The sequence below is a fragment of the Geotrypetes seraphini genome, chromosome 17 (assembly GCF_902459505.1).
Source record: "Geotrypetes seraphini chromosome 17, aGeoSer1.1, whole genome shotgun sequence".
NCBI classification, from domain to species: Eukaryota; Metazoa; Chordata; class Amphibia; order Gymnophiona; family Dermophiidae; genus Geotrypetes; species Geotrypetes seraphini.
In genome coordinates, this window is record NC_047100.1 from 16,668,606 (window position 1) to 16,686,078 (window position 17,473).

General features: G+C 38.8%; 1 protein-coding gene across 2 annotated transcripts in view; it reads right to left on the reverse strand.

The window, feature by feature from the left end:
- Positions 1–17,473, reverse strand: part of DNAH12 (dynein axonemal heavy chain 12) — a 451,362-nt gene that overhangs the window by 41,637 nt on the left and 392,252 nt on the right. For both annotated transcript variants that reach the window (XM_033925718.1, XM_033925717.1), the window contains 3 exons: positions 12,196–12,354; positions 9,162–9,306; positions 1,211–1,361 (listed from right to left, as the gene is read on the reverse strand). In XM_033925718.1, the coding sequence (XP_033781609.1) occupies positions 1,211–1,361; positions 9,162–9,306; positions 12,196–12,354 (455 nt within the window). The remainder of the gene's footprint in view (positions 1–1,210; positions 1,362–9,161; positions 9,307–12,195; positions 12,355–17,473) is intronic.

Genomic DNA, 17,473 nt, shown 5'->3' on the forward strand with positions numbered 1-17,473 from the left:
AATATGTAGAAGCTAATAAAGAAAAGGCTGAATTGCTTAACAAATATTTCTGTTCTGTGTTCACGGCAGAAGCGGGACCTCAGAAGATAAACATGAATAGGGAAGGAGGAGTGGTAAACCCTGATCGATTTTCAGAGAGTTGTGTTTGTGAGGAGCTAGCTAAAATAAAAGTAGACAAAGTGATGGAGCCACATGGTGTATATCCGAGGGTGCTGAAGGAACTTCTGGTGGCTCCGCTGACTGACCTTTTCAATGAGTCTGTAGAGTCAGGAGTGGTACCAGAGGACTGGAGAAAAATAGAAACATGATGGCAGCTTATAATCAGTTTTGATTGCTGTCAAAGTTTCCAGTGTTGAGGCTTTTTCTCCACAATTTTCAGTTTAATAGTTCTCTTCTTTGGGTACACCCTTTACCACTGACTGGTGACATATATTACTATTAGAGACATTTAAATTTAAAGATTGAATGAATATCTAAGGAAAAAAATAGAATATGAATGTGATTGTAGTATAGAAATGGGATGGGAAGGGAGGGGATGGGATATTTTATAATTTGATAAGATATATGGTTAAGAATGTACAAGTGATTGTGTATAATATATTGTATAAAATTGTAAACTTGTTGATTGATGCAAAAATGAATAAAGAAATTAAAAAAAAAAAAAAAAAGAGACATTTAAATACCTATGTAATGTAAATGTGCATGAGTCGAGTCTCTTTCATTTGAAAGGAAACTCTGGAATGAGGGCATAGGATGAAGTTAAGAAGTGATAGGCTCTGGAGTAATCTAAGGAAATACTTTTTTACAGAAAGGGTGGTAGATGGATGAAACAGTCTCCTGGTAGATTGGTGGAGACAGAGACTGTGTCTGAATTCAAAAGGGCCTGGTATAGGCACGTGGGATCTCTTATTGAGGGGAAGAGATAATGGTTACTGCGGATAGGCAGACTGGATGGGCCATTTGGCCTTTTATCTGCCATCATGTTTCTATGATACATTTAGGACTTCTAAATAGAGGTTTATCTTTAAGGGCCTGATTTTAATAAAATAATAATCACCTACTATAGGACTACATTTGTTGATCTTTGTTTTCCATACATTCAGATGAACCCTCATGGCAACCACATTTCTTTATCCACAATTGTACAAACAGAGTTCTTTGTTAATACATTCAATATAGCCCTAATATCTTTCCTTATGTGGCAACTTACTAGCCATGGGATCTGCTCCTGGAGACAACACAAAGATGAGTGGGATTGAAGCATTTGAATCTAAATAACTTTTTGTCAAGTCAAATGGTGGTGGTTCCACAAACTTCTTTCCTAGTTTATCAGTTACATAGTTACTGATAGCAGGGCTAATCTGTAATATAATATTTTGGAGAAAAAAAAAAAAATCATATATATATTTAGTCAAAACTCCAGCTAATTTATGTATAGTAATGCTGCAATAAATACAAACTATAGCTATTCCATCAGATTCAGAACAATTTATCCTGTGCTTCACCCAAACTCTTCCACTGAACAACCCTTTCATCTGTACTAATACTGTCATTTGTCTCACATATACAAATATGCACATTCATAATCTATTGGAAATTAAAATTAAAGCCATTTAGAAATATTCCTCAATCACAGACATTAATGTTTCTCAACCAGTCCTCAGGACATATCCATCCAGTGGGATTTTCATAGAAAACATTCATGAGATCAGTTTATATACATTGTCTCCAGGTTTACAAATCTATCACAAATATAACTCGTGATGGAATTCTGTGCTACTGCACAATGCAGAATTTCCACAGAATTACACAGTTATGCAGAATTCCCTTTTCCCACGCAGACTCTTGACCATGTCAGCATCTTCAGGTCGCGGTATCGGCAATTCCCACACACTGCCTGCTGCTAATCTGGAAGTCTCTCCGCAGCAGAAGGGAGGCTTCTGGGTTAGTGACAGGTAGCATGGGAGAGTTGATACCACAACCCGAAGAAGCAAGCCTTAGAGTACAGGGGAAGAGAGGAAGGAAAGTTGCTGGCATAGGGGAAGGAGAGGGAAGAGGTGAGAAGAAGGAAAATTGGTGGCACAGGGGGAGGAAGGGGTAAGAGGAAGGAAAATTGGTGGCACAGGGGATGGGTGAGAGGAAGGAAAGATGTTGCCACGGGGGGAGGAGAGGGAGACACAGGGGATGAAATTGCACATAATGGAGGACAGGAAGGGAGAGAAGGTGCATGAAGGGGGATAGAGAGATTTGACACAGGACACAAGGAAAGGAGGGAGAGAGGTGTTGGACATGAGGGAGGATGATAGGGAGGGATACACAGGAGGTGGAGGGGGAGAAGGAGGGAGATGCTGGATCCAGGATCAGAATGGAGTAATGGAGAGATGCCTGGAAATGGGAGTGAGAAAAAGAGAAATGCTGGACAATGGAGGAGAGTGCAGAAGGGAGATGCCAGGCTATAAGAGTAGGGAAGGAAGGAAGAGAGAGCAGATGATGGGTTATAAGGATGGAGGATGGAAGAAGCTCAGAATGGTAGAACCCTGAGGGGGAGGAAAGGGTGGCAAGGAAACAGATGTGAGGCTAGATATAACAGAGGTAGAAATATGGTAATGGTGATATATTGAAGATGAAAGGGAATGGAGAGCTGAGAAAGGAATGAGATGGGGAATGGGAGAGAAAATGGAAATTTGATAGGTAAGCTGAAAAGTGAAAAAGAGGAGAAGGGTAAGAAAGAGGCAGGTGGTATCTTCCTTATTTTACTACCTGCAACATCTCAGGAAAATAAGGAACTACTTTTCTGAGTATGACTTCACTCAACTACTCTATGCCTTAGACCTCCAGCATGTACAAAATGTGGCAATCAGACTTCTAAAAAGCTTCTGTGACTTTCCATAAATTAGTATTGACAGATATTGAAAAAGAAAAAAATAATGAAACTATATTTAATAAACATAAATTATATTATAATTTAAATAAAAAAGAACATTTGGCAATCTCCACTCTCATGGCAGATAAAGATCTTGTGATACGTAGGGCGGATAAAGGAGGGAAGATAGTTTTATTGAGCAAAAATATATATCTTGAAGAAGCATACAAACAATTATATAGTGATGATTATGTCACTGTTATGACAAACCCCACTGAATCTTTACAATTTAAAATTAATATAATAACCAAAGATGCTTTAGATAAAAATTTTATCACTAAAAGAGAGTTCAGATTCTTGAATATGTTACATCCTAAAACTCCAGTTTTTTATCTTCTGCCCAAGATTCATAAATCTATTACATCCCCACCGGGGAGACCTATCGTATCCAACCGTGGGTCTCTACTGGAGGCGTCTTCAATCTATATTGATAAGTTTCTTCAGAGTTTTGTGAAACAAACTACGTCATACACCAAAGATACCACAGATTTTCTTAGAAAACTAGAAAATATAACTCCGGATTCCCACTCTCTGTTGGTGACAATCAATGTATGCTCCCTGTATACTATTATCCCCCAGAATGAGGCTATAGACATTATTAGGAATACTCTGGATAAGAGAAAGAATCCCAAGGCGCCCACGGATTTTATAGTGGAACTTGCGAAAATAGTTCTAAATGATAGTTTCTTCATGTTTGAGAACACTCTTTTTCAACAGAAATCAGGGGTTGCCATGGGCATTACTATGGCCCCCTCTGTGGCTAATCTTTTTATGGACAAATTTGAACGGGACTGGATATATCCTTCTCAATACTTTAAGATGACCAAAACATGGGTTAGATACATCGACAATATTTTTTTAGTTTGGAATGGTGGAGAGGATGAATTACTACAATTTCTGGTATATATGAACACATGTCACCCTAAAGTTAAGTTTACTTATACATATAGTGACAAACAGATCTCCTTCCTTGATGTCCAGATCACAATTAAAGATGGTACATTCACAACGGAAGTTTATGTTAAACCTACGGACTGTAATTCCTCCCTTCTTTTCTCCAGTGCTCATCCTCATGCCCTCAAAAAAAGTTTACCCTATTCTCAATTTCTGAGAATGAGAAGAATATGTTCCTCTATTACCGATTTTAAAAAACAGGCGGCGGGGCTGAAAGTAAAATTTCTTCAACGGGGATATCCTCCAAAGATAGTTTCAGCAGCCTATAAAAGAGCCTATTATAATCATAGGGAGAACCTTTTGACCCCTAATGACGACAAAACACACACAGCGGAGGAACAGGTTATGACCTGTGTCCTTACCTACTCAGGGGATTGCTATAAAACCGTCCGATCCCTTAGGAAACACTGGGAGATTTTAAAGATTGCTGGAGTGTTTCAGGATTTCCATTTAAGGATAGCATATAGGAGAAATCGTAACCTGAGAGAAATCCTATGTCCCTCCACTTTTCTAGATACTGATAGGGAGGCTAGTAAGACTCAGTTGGGTCATTCAAGTTGTGGAACATGCCAAATGTGTAAAATCATGATTACATCTGATTCTTTCTGTAACCCTAGAGATAATAAGAAATACACTTTAAAACACTCTTCTATCTGCAAATCTCAAGGGGTAGTGTATGTTCTGCAATGCCCTTGTGGGTTATTATATGTAGGACAAACCTCGAGAAAACTGACCACCAGACTAACAGAGCATAAAAGCAATATTAAAAATAAAGTGATAGGAGCTCAATTAGCCAAGCATTGTTTAGATAAAAACCATGAATTCTTTTCCCTAAAAGCTATTGTTATAGAAGTTGTACATCAGAATAATAGAGGAGGAGACTTTAAACGGTACTTGGCCCAGCATGAACAGCGTTGGATAGATTGTCTGGGTTCCCTTGCCCCGGGCGGCTTAAATAAAAGTTTTGAATGGCAACATTTTTATTAGCTTAAGCGTATTGTATCTGGTTTTTAAACTCCCTTGTTAAGGGTTAATGTCGGGGAGTATGATGTCAGCTCGTCCCGGTACGTAGCTTGAGTGTATGTAACTGTATCTGGACTTTAAACTCCCTTGTTAAGGGTTAATGTCGGGGAGGATGACGTCAGCCCGTCCAGGTATGTTGCCTAGTCAGCACGCTGAGGCACAAGTATTAATAGCACTGCCGGTGCCATATTTCCCCTAAGATATTGGCTTTGCGATTGGCTAAGGCTCTCCCTTTTATTATTGATATGCACCAAACAGGATTTGTTGCTAAAAGACATTCATACTCTAAACTTAACAAAAAACATGAATGATCCGGCTTTCTTAATTTCTTTGGATGCGGAGAAAGCTTTTGATCGAGTTGAATGGACTTTCATGTATCAAGCATTAGAATGGTTTGGTATAGGTTTGGGATTTATTCAAATGATTCAGACGTTGTATAGCTCCCCTGGTGCAAGATTATACATTAATAACAATTTATCAGAGTGTTTTAATTTACGGAGGGGGGTTAGACAAGGTTGTCCTTTGTCCCCTTTGCTTTTTGAAATTGTTTTAGAACCCTTATTATTGGCCATTCATCAGGCAAAGGGGATACAGGGTATTCCTCGTGCAGATTGGGAATATAAAATCTCTGCTTATGCAGATGATATACTGCTTTATTTGAGAAATCCAGAAATTACCATTCCATGCTTACTTGAATTGATAGAGAAATTTGGAAAGTTTTAAGGCTATACGATAAATTGGAGTAAGTCAGAAGTTCTTCCACTTAATGTGCATTGTACTAAAGGATTATTCGATTCATTCTCATTTGTTTGGAAAGAAGATGGATTAAAATAGACACAGTGAAGGAAAATGAAAAACTTTTATTAAAAAAAGTAACAGAAATGTGTGATCAATGGAATCCTTTACATCTTTCTTAGTGGGGGAGAGTCAAAACTATTAAAATGATGATATTGCCTCTGGTTTGTTATCAAATGAGTATGATATCAGTTTTTTTTCAGGGGTCCTTTTATAAAAAGTTAAATGGCATTCTCACAAAATTTGTTTGGTGGGGTAAAATGCCTAGAATTGCTTTAGTATCTTTACAAAAATCAATTGTGGAGGGAAAATGCCTAGAATTGCTTTAGTATCTTTACAAAAATCAATTGTGGAGGGTGGGGTAAATTTTCCAAACTTTTATAGGTATCATCAAGCCTATATTTTACGTCAGGGCATGTATTGAGTCCTCCCAGAGCTCATGGAAAACATCCCAGATTGGCTGTATTTGGAAGGGCGACTCATGTTTCCTTTACATCTATCTCATCTTCTCAGTATAAAAATTCCTAGAATATATAAAGAGAATAGAATATTGATTGACACATGGAAAACTTTACGTTATGTTAGCAATTTATCACCTAATCCAATACATAAATCATTAAATCAATCTATTTGGCTAAACTCCAAGATTAAAATCGGCGGTTTTAAAATCATGTGGAAGCACTGGATTATTGCAGGCATATGAACTTTAAATGATGTTATTTCCAATGGTAAACTGCTTGATTTTTCACAGTTGCAACATAAATATGGTCTAAACAAATCACAAAGCTTTAAATGGTTGCAGCTGAAGAAGGCTATTCAGGAGGGGTTCCCTGAATGGAAAATTCTTAATAATCAGTATAGTCTGGAATTCTTGTGCTTTCAGGCGATTTTTTGGGGACACCAAGCCGCACAGTGGTATAAATTGATATCTGGATATATGAATAAAAAACCAAAGACTGGTCTTAGAGACATTTGGAGCATTGTGATTAAGCATCAAATTTCTGCATCTCAATGGCCACGAATTTGGTCTTGGAGAATGAGATGTACATGTCTGCATCTTTGAGACAAACTTGGTTCTTTTTGTTACATAGAGCATTTTGGACCCCAGTTAGATTACAAAAGTTAGATTGCTCTAAGTCTAATAGATGTTGGCACTAAAATCTGGAAGCAGGGACTCTTGATCATTTAATATTTTTCTGTCCCTGCATCATGGCCTTTTGGAAATCAATTTGGTCTCAAATTAATTGTTTACTAGAAACCCATGTAGCTCTATTGTACGACACAATTTTATTTGGAACATCTATGAGAATAAAAAGTCAAATTTCATCAAATAATAATAAACTTTTATTAATAATGACAGGAGTTGCTATTCAGCATATCACCAGCAATTGGAAAGATTACACCAGACTTAATTACACCTTCTGGTGGAATTCGCTGTGCCATATATATATAAAATGGAAAGAATAATTGCCATACAAAAAGGGAACTATAATAATTTTAAAAAGATTTGGGGGCCATTGACAGCATATTGTAATGATTAGACACCATTTTGCACAAAAAGTATGTAATAAGAATGGAAAGGGGGGGATGTATAGTTATATTATTGGTTTTTTCAGTATCTTTGAATATAATATGTGTATAATATGCTTGAGTTATATTATTGATGGAAGGGGAGGGATTTAAATTTATGTATTTATGATGATAATAGAAAAGATTTTCAAGTGATCTATATGAATCAATTGTTATATTATTGTACACTTGTGAGATGTAAAAATGAATAAAGATTTTGAAAAAAAAAAAAAAAAAAAGTTAGGCGCGGACCCCGAACTTAAGCATCACTAGGCAGCTGCAAATAGGGCGCCATTTATAGAATTTGGGGAAAAGATACTGCGCATCAATCTGAATGTTAATACATGATCTGCAATAAAAAATTGTGGGAATGCCCCTTGTCAATTAAGTTAGTTTTGGGGCTTGTTGCACATTAAAATTCTGTGTTATACAATCCAAAACTTAATACATTTTAGTAAAAGGGCCCCTAAATATATTGTAACAGATGTACAATTAATTTATAACAAAAAAGGCTTCTGTCCTAGTCTGTATTTCATAACCAATATATTTAAAATAATTGCAGTTATATCTGTCATTATATAAATGCATAACTAACAATGGTATACATTTCATCCAGGAATTCCTTTATCATAACCTGTATGAAAGTATCTTCAAATATTTTCCTATTAATAATCACAATTAAAGCATTCTTAAAAATTTGCTTCCATAGGCCAGCCTGTTTCAGTGATAGTGTTGCAAACGTCATGTAAGAAACCCTATTTCAACTCCTGAGCCTTCCTTTTGCTCTTTGGGCAAGCTGTAGTTGGTCTAGGGTAATACAGTGGAACCTTGGTTTACAAGCATAATTTGTATATCAATGCGAGTTTCCCCATAGGAAATAATGGAAACTCGCTTGATACGTTCCCCCCCCCCCCCCCGAGGCCAGCGGCGCTGCTCCCCCCCCTCCGCTTGCAAAGGCCCCCCCCCCCCGCGCAAACCAACACTCCCTGCCCGAACTTGAAACTTCCCCCCCCCCGGGTCTGGCACCGGCACGCAGCCCACATGACGTGCTGGTGCCTCTTGAAGAAGTTCCTGCCTTTGCTGGGCCTTGAGCATGCATCTGCGAGAATCTCGGCAAGAGGGAGAATTAGAAGGCCTTGAGAATGCGCAGATGCTCAAGGTCCAGCAAGAGGCAGGAACTTCTTCAAGCGGCACCGGCACGTCCTGTGGGGGGGAAGTTTCAAGTTGTTCGGGTGGGGGATGTAGGTTCACACGGGGGGGAGCGTTGCCGGTTCTCGGGGGGGGGGGGGGTGTTCGCAAATCGAGTCAACACTCGGTTTGCGAGACAAGTTTTGCAAGAATGTTTTGCTCGTCTTGCAAAACACTTGCAAACCGGGTTACTCGCAAACCGAGGTTTGAATGTACTACAGAGACAGCAGTCACAGAACCTGGTAGAAGGGAAAGGCTTAGCCAGGGCATGAAAGCAACACCTAGGGCCAGACTCTGAATGTATGCTGCAAGGTTTCGCAGGAAGCATCAGTCTAAAAGCCCTGGATGAGGGCTGTACTAGATAGAAAAAGCCCTGCAGATGCCTATTAGCACTATAGAAAGGTTAAGCAGCAATAGTTGTAGCAGTAGCTGAGAATGAAGGCTTACATATGGTGCTGCAACCCCAGTGCATGTTGGTTCTGATTGAAATAGAATCCAAAATGAAGCATGAAGAAACTGGCAGGTCAAAAAATAAATGAAATCACTTCCATTTTATTTCTAAACAAATTATACATGCATTGCAATTTTAAAATATTTTCTGTAACAAACATCCCTTCAAAGATGTCAATTACCGGTAATTGATTATATCACCCATCACGATAAAATCAAAGCATACAAAGCCCAGAGAATGGTCATTTAATTGTCTTACCTTGTCAGGTCTCAGGCACCGAATGATTATCATCTTTTGCAGTTCATTTAGCTTTCCATCTATTGGTTTTGGTAAAGGAGCACTGTATGGTTCTTTACTATCATAGATTGTGCGCCACCTACTTATATTTTTACAGACATGATCCCTAGATGAAAAAGGTTTATTTTTACATATAAATGCATGTAAGCTATGCAGGTAATTCTATAAAGTCATTCCCACATATGGTGTAAATAATCTTTTTTAAAATACCGACTGGTGTATAAGAATGTTCTATAACAAAATAATATGTAATGTCTTTTTTAAAAAAATATTCTTTATTCATTTTTAAAACTTACAATAAATGAAATAGCATATAACATCAATTTATAGAATGTGTACTGTCTTGATAGGCATGCAGAGGGTGGAGTTTGGACAGAGTGTGGACGGACTTCACACACATGCGCATATAGATTATTGATTACAATCTATCTATGCAATCATGTCCATAAAGTACTAGGCCTCATGCAGGTATAAGTGATCATGCTTAAATTCAAAACGCGTTCTCTGCAACATAACAATGGTAATTTATAAAGACACATAGGTGCCTACTCGTCTTATAAGATAGCACCTATGAAAGTGCCTTTGCAGGCGCCTACTCATGGTGCCACATTACAAATTACCTCCAAATGTTTAAAATATGCATATTCAGTGCCTACACTCAGGTGTCAGTAGACGCCCTGCTGATGCCTAAGTAATTGAAAAATGTAAACAGAAACTGCAGTGTTGAAGCACCTACCGATGCCTAAATAAAAGGTGGCTGAAATGGCTGCTGCAATTGTGGCTAGATAGCCGCTTTAGGCCGTGCAACTCCAAAGAAGTCATGGCCAATGCCAGAAGTGGTGTTAGGCAGGCTAAAGCAGGTACCCAGCCAAGAGTCACGCCAAGATAGTCTAATCTAATATGCTATTTGTGCATCATGCAATACCTAAACAGGCTCTAGGAGACTTACAGTGAGAAAAGAAAAAGCGTAAGAACAGAAGGACTGAGATGGTAGGGGATGGGTGGGGGGGGGGGGGGGGGGCTTAGCGGGAATTGTGATGGGACAGAGCTTAGCCATTATAATTTTAAGTTACTAAATAGTAGGGAGACATTTCTATGTAGGAAATGTAGGCCTGGGAAAACTTGGTCTACATTTTCGGAGGGTGGTGAACGGCACCCCCTCCTAAATGACGGAGGTGATCAGTGGAGTGCCACAGGGCTCAGTCTTGGGCCCGATCCTATTCAACATCTTTATAAGGGACTTGGCAGAAGGGCTTCGAGGTAAGATAACATTATTCGCCGATGACGCTAAACTAAGTAATGTAGTGGGCAAATGCACAATGGACGAAGATTCAATGCCCGACAACATGATGCACGACCTACTCCTACTGGAGCACTGGTCTAGGACCTGGCAACTCAACTTCAATGCCAAAAAATGCAAAGTTATGCACCTGGGCAGCCAAAATCCATGCAAGTCTTATACCCTTAATGGCGAGATCCTAGCAAAAACGGTAGCAGAACGAGACTTGGGGGTAATCGTCAGTGGGGACATGAAGTCTGCCAATCAAGTGGAGCAAGCTTCATCCAAGGCAAGACAAATCATGGGTTGCATACGAAGGGGTTTCGTCAGCCGTAAGGTGGAAATCATTATACCATTGTATAGATCCATGGTGAGGCCCCACCTGGAATACTGTGTGCAATTCTGGAGGCCGCATTATCGCAAGGATGTGCTGAGACTGGAGTTTGGTGCAGAGAATGGCCACCCGGATGGTCTCGGGACTCAAGGATCTCCCATACGAAGAATGGCTTGTCAAATTACAGCTTTACTCGCTCGAGGAGCGCAGAGAGAGGGGGGACATGATCGAGATGTTCAAGTATCTTACGGGCCGTATCGAGGCGGAGGAAGATATCTTCTTTTTCAAGGGCCCCACGACAACAAGAGGGCATCCATGGAAAATCAGGGGCGGGAAACTACGAGGTGACACCAGGAAATTCTTTTTCACTGAAAGGGTGGTTGATCGCTGGAATAGTCTTCCACTGCAGGTGATTGAGGCCAGCAGCGTGCCTGATTTTAAGGCCAAATGGGATCGGCACATGGGATCTATTCACAGAGCTAAGGTAGGGGAGGGACATTAGGGTGGGCAGACTGGATGGGCCGTGGCCCTTATCTGCCGCCTATTTCTATGTTCTATGTTACATTTCAGCCACCTATCTTTGCCACTAGACCGCAGCAGCCGATTGTGGCAGGGGAATTCCCCCATCAACTGAATGGAAGGGACTCCCCAAAACCACGATTATGTAACCAGCACTCAAGTCGGATTGCCCCACACCCTCTTTAGGCTCCACTTGTTTGTATCAGATTTTTTGTAAAGTGCACTCTTGCACATTTATTTTACTACATAAGACTGTAAAGTAGAAAAAAAAAATCAAAATATAGACAATAGTATATGAAAAGAAAGGATAGACAGGAGAGGAAGGTTGGAGGTGAGATTAAGAAAGTGTGTTAGAGTGTGGCGCAAGATGAAGACTGTTTATGGAAATGGTTTTTTTTAAACTTATGCTCTTATTCTGTGATAACATAAAATATTCAATAAAATATTTTTTTGTCCTATTAGTTTTTCCAACAAGAACAGGGATCTCAAAGTCCCTCTTTGAGGGCCATAATCCAGTTGAGTTTTTAGGATTTCCCCAATGAATATGCATGAGATCTATGTGCATGCACTGCTTTCAATGCATATTCATTGGGGAAATCCTGAAAACCTGACTGGATTGCAGCCCTCAAGGAGGGACTTTGAGATCCCTGAACAAGAGCCAGCAGGATGGTACAAGATGACAGTTTTCTTAACAAATGATTTCTCACTAATACTGGAAGGTTTAGTTTAGTGGTAAATTATTAAAATGCACCATGGTGAACAGAGGTTTCCCATGATATATGATATTCATGAGAGACCTCTTGTAACCTAAAGAAAACTCATTCATGGCCTAAAGAAAACAATTATTACAAAATGGATTTTACCTCAGTCCTAAGAAGGATGGCATGTCACTTGCACGACAAATTTCATCCCAGCTTTTATCTGGCAGCCATGACGGGTCTGGATTCTCTAATTTGTTCTGAAGTCCAACTCCTCCAGTTAGCAAAAACAGAAATTCCTGGTAGTCAATTTCCTTCTTGGCCCTAAATTCAAATATGGATTTAAAATATAGATATTGATTCCTTAACTACAATGATGTTGATAAAAGTATAATTTTAGACCAATTTAAGATAGAATGGTAGTTTATAGTGGAAAGTATATTTTATACCTAGGTTAAATGGAGACTGGCAAAATGTGAGATGCAAAGAAGAGCATCTTATCAGTTACTGGCATTCATAGAAGTTAATTGTTCAAACAATTGGGGCTGCTAAATTCAAAACAAACTTGGGCATAGTGAAGGATTCTATTCAACATTGGGGGTGCTCAAGTACCCATTGCATCCACAGATCAGGTACCCATTAAACTATTTGCAGCTCTGGAAAGAGTGGGCATAAGGGAGTGGGGATCTCTTCTGCCCCAGACAGACTTTATGCAGCATAGAATGGGATAGATGGGACTGGGGATTAGCAAGGCTTGGAGCCCCTTGCAAGATATAGGGGGCCTAAAGGGTACTTTACTCAGGGGAGCTGGGAGGTAAGAAACTGAATGGTTCACTTAGACTACAATGGGTTCTTTATTCACCCGGGGAGGTGGAGGGGGGAGTTAACTGAACTACAGAAAACCTTTTCTAGAAACTATAGAGGGTTGGAAGTGATGGCTGGATTTTAGGGGTGCACATGGACAAAACATTTGGTTCATTTTCTTTTTCATTTTGATTTCTATTGTTTAACTTTTTTGGCTCATTTAATTTCTGTCATTTTACAATGGACTATAACCATTTTACCAATCAGTAAAATAATTTAGCATAGTAATGAAACAAAATGATAATTTTTGTGACATTTAAGATATAAAATGACACAAACTAAACAAGAATTGTTATCTTTTGTTTGGAGTTGAGGAACAGCCAACTGATCAGAGCAGCTGACTAAGAACCAGAGAACGGAAAGGGAATGGGGACTTGTATACCGCCATTTTGTCGCTTTGGCATTTCAAAGCTGACATTCAAAGTGGTGGACACTGGAGGATTAAATGACTTGCCCAGGGTCACAAGGAGAAGCACTGGGATTTGATCTCAACCTCTGGGTGCAAAGTTCAGATTCTGCCTTCCCTGCTAACACTCCTTGTGATCTTGGGTAAATCACTTCATTCTCTAGAGAAAGGCGAGTAATTCAGCTGTAGTTTGCCATTACTTTGAGGTATCCCATTTTCATATTAATGAGCTGCTTTGAATTTACATTGTGACACAGTGCATTAACAGTAATGTTTATGTTTATTCAGCCATTTGCATGGTTCACAAACCAAAATTCAGTTAACGAGAAGGGATATTAAAATAGGAAAAAGAAAGTAGAGAAGGAAGTGCGAGACAAGCAGCATAAAACACAGTGGCTGCACCAATGGCTTTGCCAAACTTTCTGTTAGCAGTATCTGACATGTCCTACATCAGAAGTACTACCAAAGGCTTACTTGAAAAGGTATGTCCTTTTTTTTAAAAAAAAAAGCAGTCAATATTGAGGAAAACACAAAAATGCAAGAGTCTGGTATGAGAATCATTTATACATTAGTGAACCACTACATCAATAAGGAAAAATAGTGTCAAAAACAATTCCTTAACAATCAAGGTAAACTTTGAACAAAGAAGCTTAGATAACACCAAACAGCCTGCTATTAGAATCTTCAATTTTTAAAATATCAATATTAATAACATTCCCTACACCTTATTAAAAGCTAAGTCCCTACTCACCTTCCCCTAACCCCATAAGACTTTCATTTAGCCTACCAAAACAAGAAAAAAAAAGCCAATGTATAGCTCATTTGCCCCCTCTTTTACAAAACCGTAGCACGGTTTTACAGCCAGCCGTGGTGGTATTAGCTCCAATGCTCATAGAATTTCTATGAGCTTTGGAGATGTCACTGCCACGGCTGGCAGGGGGAGCTAAACTTAGAGAAAATTATCAAAATCTGTATATCAGATGCAATTTGGCAAAATTACACACCATATTTTTCCTTTTTCCAACAATACATTTGGACTTTGCTGCTGTGAGATGTTCCACTTCACAGATTTAATGCAGTTTGTTCAACCATTTAACAATAGATGAAAGATCTGTAAATTTCTAACTTTGAGCTATGATACGTTTGGTTACATTCCCACTGTGATGCAGCAAGACACACTCAGTAAACTCAACAACAGTTTTATCCCCCCCAAAATACTTTGTTTATGGAGGTTTTTAATTAATTAGGCTGGGATACTAATTATGTGCATTTTAGATGAGTTTGTTTATTTGTATGTTATATGATAATTATGTTTGTATTTTGTAAACCGCTTAGGTTTAAGCAGGTTAGAAATCTTTTAAATTTCGTCTAACAATAATAAGCTTTTATTGATCATGACAGGAGTCGCCAAACAACAAATCACATTTAATTGGAAGAATTGGAATAGACTCAATTATTGCTTCTGGTGGAATTCATTATGTCACATCTATAAAATAGAAAGAGCAAATGCTAAACAAAGAGGGAACTATAATAATTTTAATAAAATCTGGGGGCCATTGACAAGATATTGTAATAAATAAATACCATTTTTCCATTATAAATGCAATTTTATTAAATATTTAGATCAATAATAAGGAATATTGTATATGAGCTTTGTGAACACGTGGGTTATAGTTAGATTGGGAGGGAATGGGTTAAAAATTTTAATGTTTTAATGTTGAATATGATAGAGATTCAAGTGTTGTATTCAATTCAATTTAACTGTTATCTATTGTTACACTTGTTGTAAGATGTAAAATGAATAAAAATTAAAAAAAGAAATCTTTTAAATTAATACTATGAATAGGTTTCCAAAAGCTGAGAATCTTAAAGCAAGACCACCAAATGAGATCCATAGTCCCCTGCTTGCTAAACATATACCATCAAATGAAGAGACCTCAGAAAACATCCAATGTAGAAGAAAAGCTGCCTGTACCAGTAGTACAACACTTTAAAACTATTCTTGAAAAGGTATGTCTTAAGCCCCACTTTATATTTCTTATATGTCAATTCTTTACAAATGGGCAAATAGGGAGAGCCCCAAATAGAAGACATCATAAAGCCTACTCCTACCAACAGAGTGAACAGAGAAAAGGTTGACATCCTCCGAACAGAGGGAGGAGAATAAGGAAGAATGATAAGTAGGTTAAGATTCCAGTATAAAACACATTGTGAGCTAACATAAGAAATTTGATCTTGAAAATAAGAGTGAGCCAATAATTGTTAAATAAAAGACGTATGATATGATCAAACAGATGAATTCAGAATTCATGATTGTAATGTTCTGAACAGTTTGTAACCAATTCAGATTAGAGACCCTGATCCCAGAGTAAATGGAATTACAATGATTGATATGTGAAGCGATTAGAGCTTGAGGAGGAGCATAAAGCTGGAGTATCTAGACAGGATTCTGAAAAACATATTTGCTGAAATACTCAAAAGTAAGTGGCAGAAATGTTAGCTAGTAACCAGTTATAATACCCAGGAAGAATCTGCCAATGAAATGGGAGAGCTGCAGAAAAGAAACACAGTAGAAAGATGGAGAGACTTCTCAATGATCCAAGCAGCCTCTGATTTGGTGGGACTGGTGTCTCAAAGTCAAGAGGATACATCCTTGAGGCAAGTGTTCGTTGTATGAAGGTCAGGAGAACGAGGATTGGTATACAGTATGTGATTAATAGTGCATCATCAATCAGCATAGCAATGAAAGATTAGGTTCTTACTGGGATAATCTTTTTTGTTAATACACACAGGAGTTTGTACATTAGGTGATTAATCCATACTTACGAACTGCTTGCAGGTGTCAATTATATCTTTCAGTTCCTCTTCCTTCACCAATGGAGTATAGTGCCCTCTTCAGTTTGTACCAAAGCAATAAATCTCCACTGTAACAGAAGAAAAGAGAAGGAAGGGTACGGGGAACTTCCCCAGATATATCATGCCTTTTTGTTCTGCTCTGTAGCTCATAAAAAAGAATAATTAACATGAACTTGTAACATAGATGTTGCAATGAACCAACCTGCTGGGGTTTCACGGCGGGCAGGAGGGAGTGGGCATCCTTCCTGTTGATTTTGGCTGGTGTAGAGGAGGGGAGGATTCTGTGGTGGAAGAAGTGAGTAGGCATCCCTCCTGCCTCCATTCTGGTTCCGGGGTGGATAGTCATGAAGGGGGCCTTCATCGTCCGGGATGGGGGGGGGGGCTCAGCATGGCCATTTTTTAAATGGCTTATTCCACCAACCACCGAGCATTTAATCTATCTTTTATATTGTTGAAACAACAGTTTTTTAGAAAGAATTTACGAGCCTCAGCCCTACCACTCCACCGCATCAACAAACTTTTATCGCGGAAAGCTTTATGTGGCATTTCATCCTCTGCTCTTCACAATAATTTATAATTCTTAAAAGTGCAATGTGCTATTGCTACCGCTCACTTACTTAAAGTGCTTAGTGCTTAATACTTATTCGTCTCATTCGACTTTCCATAAATATAATGATTTCTTTCAGTTTAGGAAGGTTGGACCCAACATGTTTCGCCCATTAGCTTTTTCAAGGGTCAGCCCTACAAAAACAAAACTTTAATCAGAACTACTTTGTTATTTAACACACATCAAAGCAAAGTTCTGGCATTTCATCATGGTCATTCCACAGAACTCTCTCTGCTTGGACTTACCATTAAAATATTATACCACCTTGATCATCACCAATCTGTACTGCTCATTTCTCTAGACCTTTCCGCTGCATTTGACACCATAGATCACAATTTGCTTTTAGCGCGACTCCACGAAATTGGTCTAGCTGATCAGGTCATGGATTGGTTCATTTCTTACTTTACTGACAGATCATCAAAGGTCGCTTTCAACGGCTCCTCCTCAGAATCTTTTTCCACTAGCTATGGAATACTGCAAGGATCCATTCTGTCCCCACTACTTTTCAACATCTTTCTGTCACCCCTTCTAACAGTGGGCCAATCTATTGGCTTTACGACGTTTGTGTACGCGGACGATGTGCAACTTATCCATCATAAGAACATAAGAAACGCCTTCACCGGATCAGACCGAGGTCCATCTAGTCCGGCGATCCACACATGCGGTGGCCCATTTAAGTACTCCTTTATGGAGACCCGGATTTACCGTAT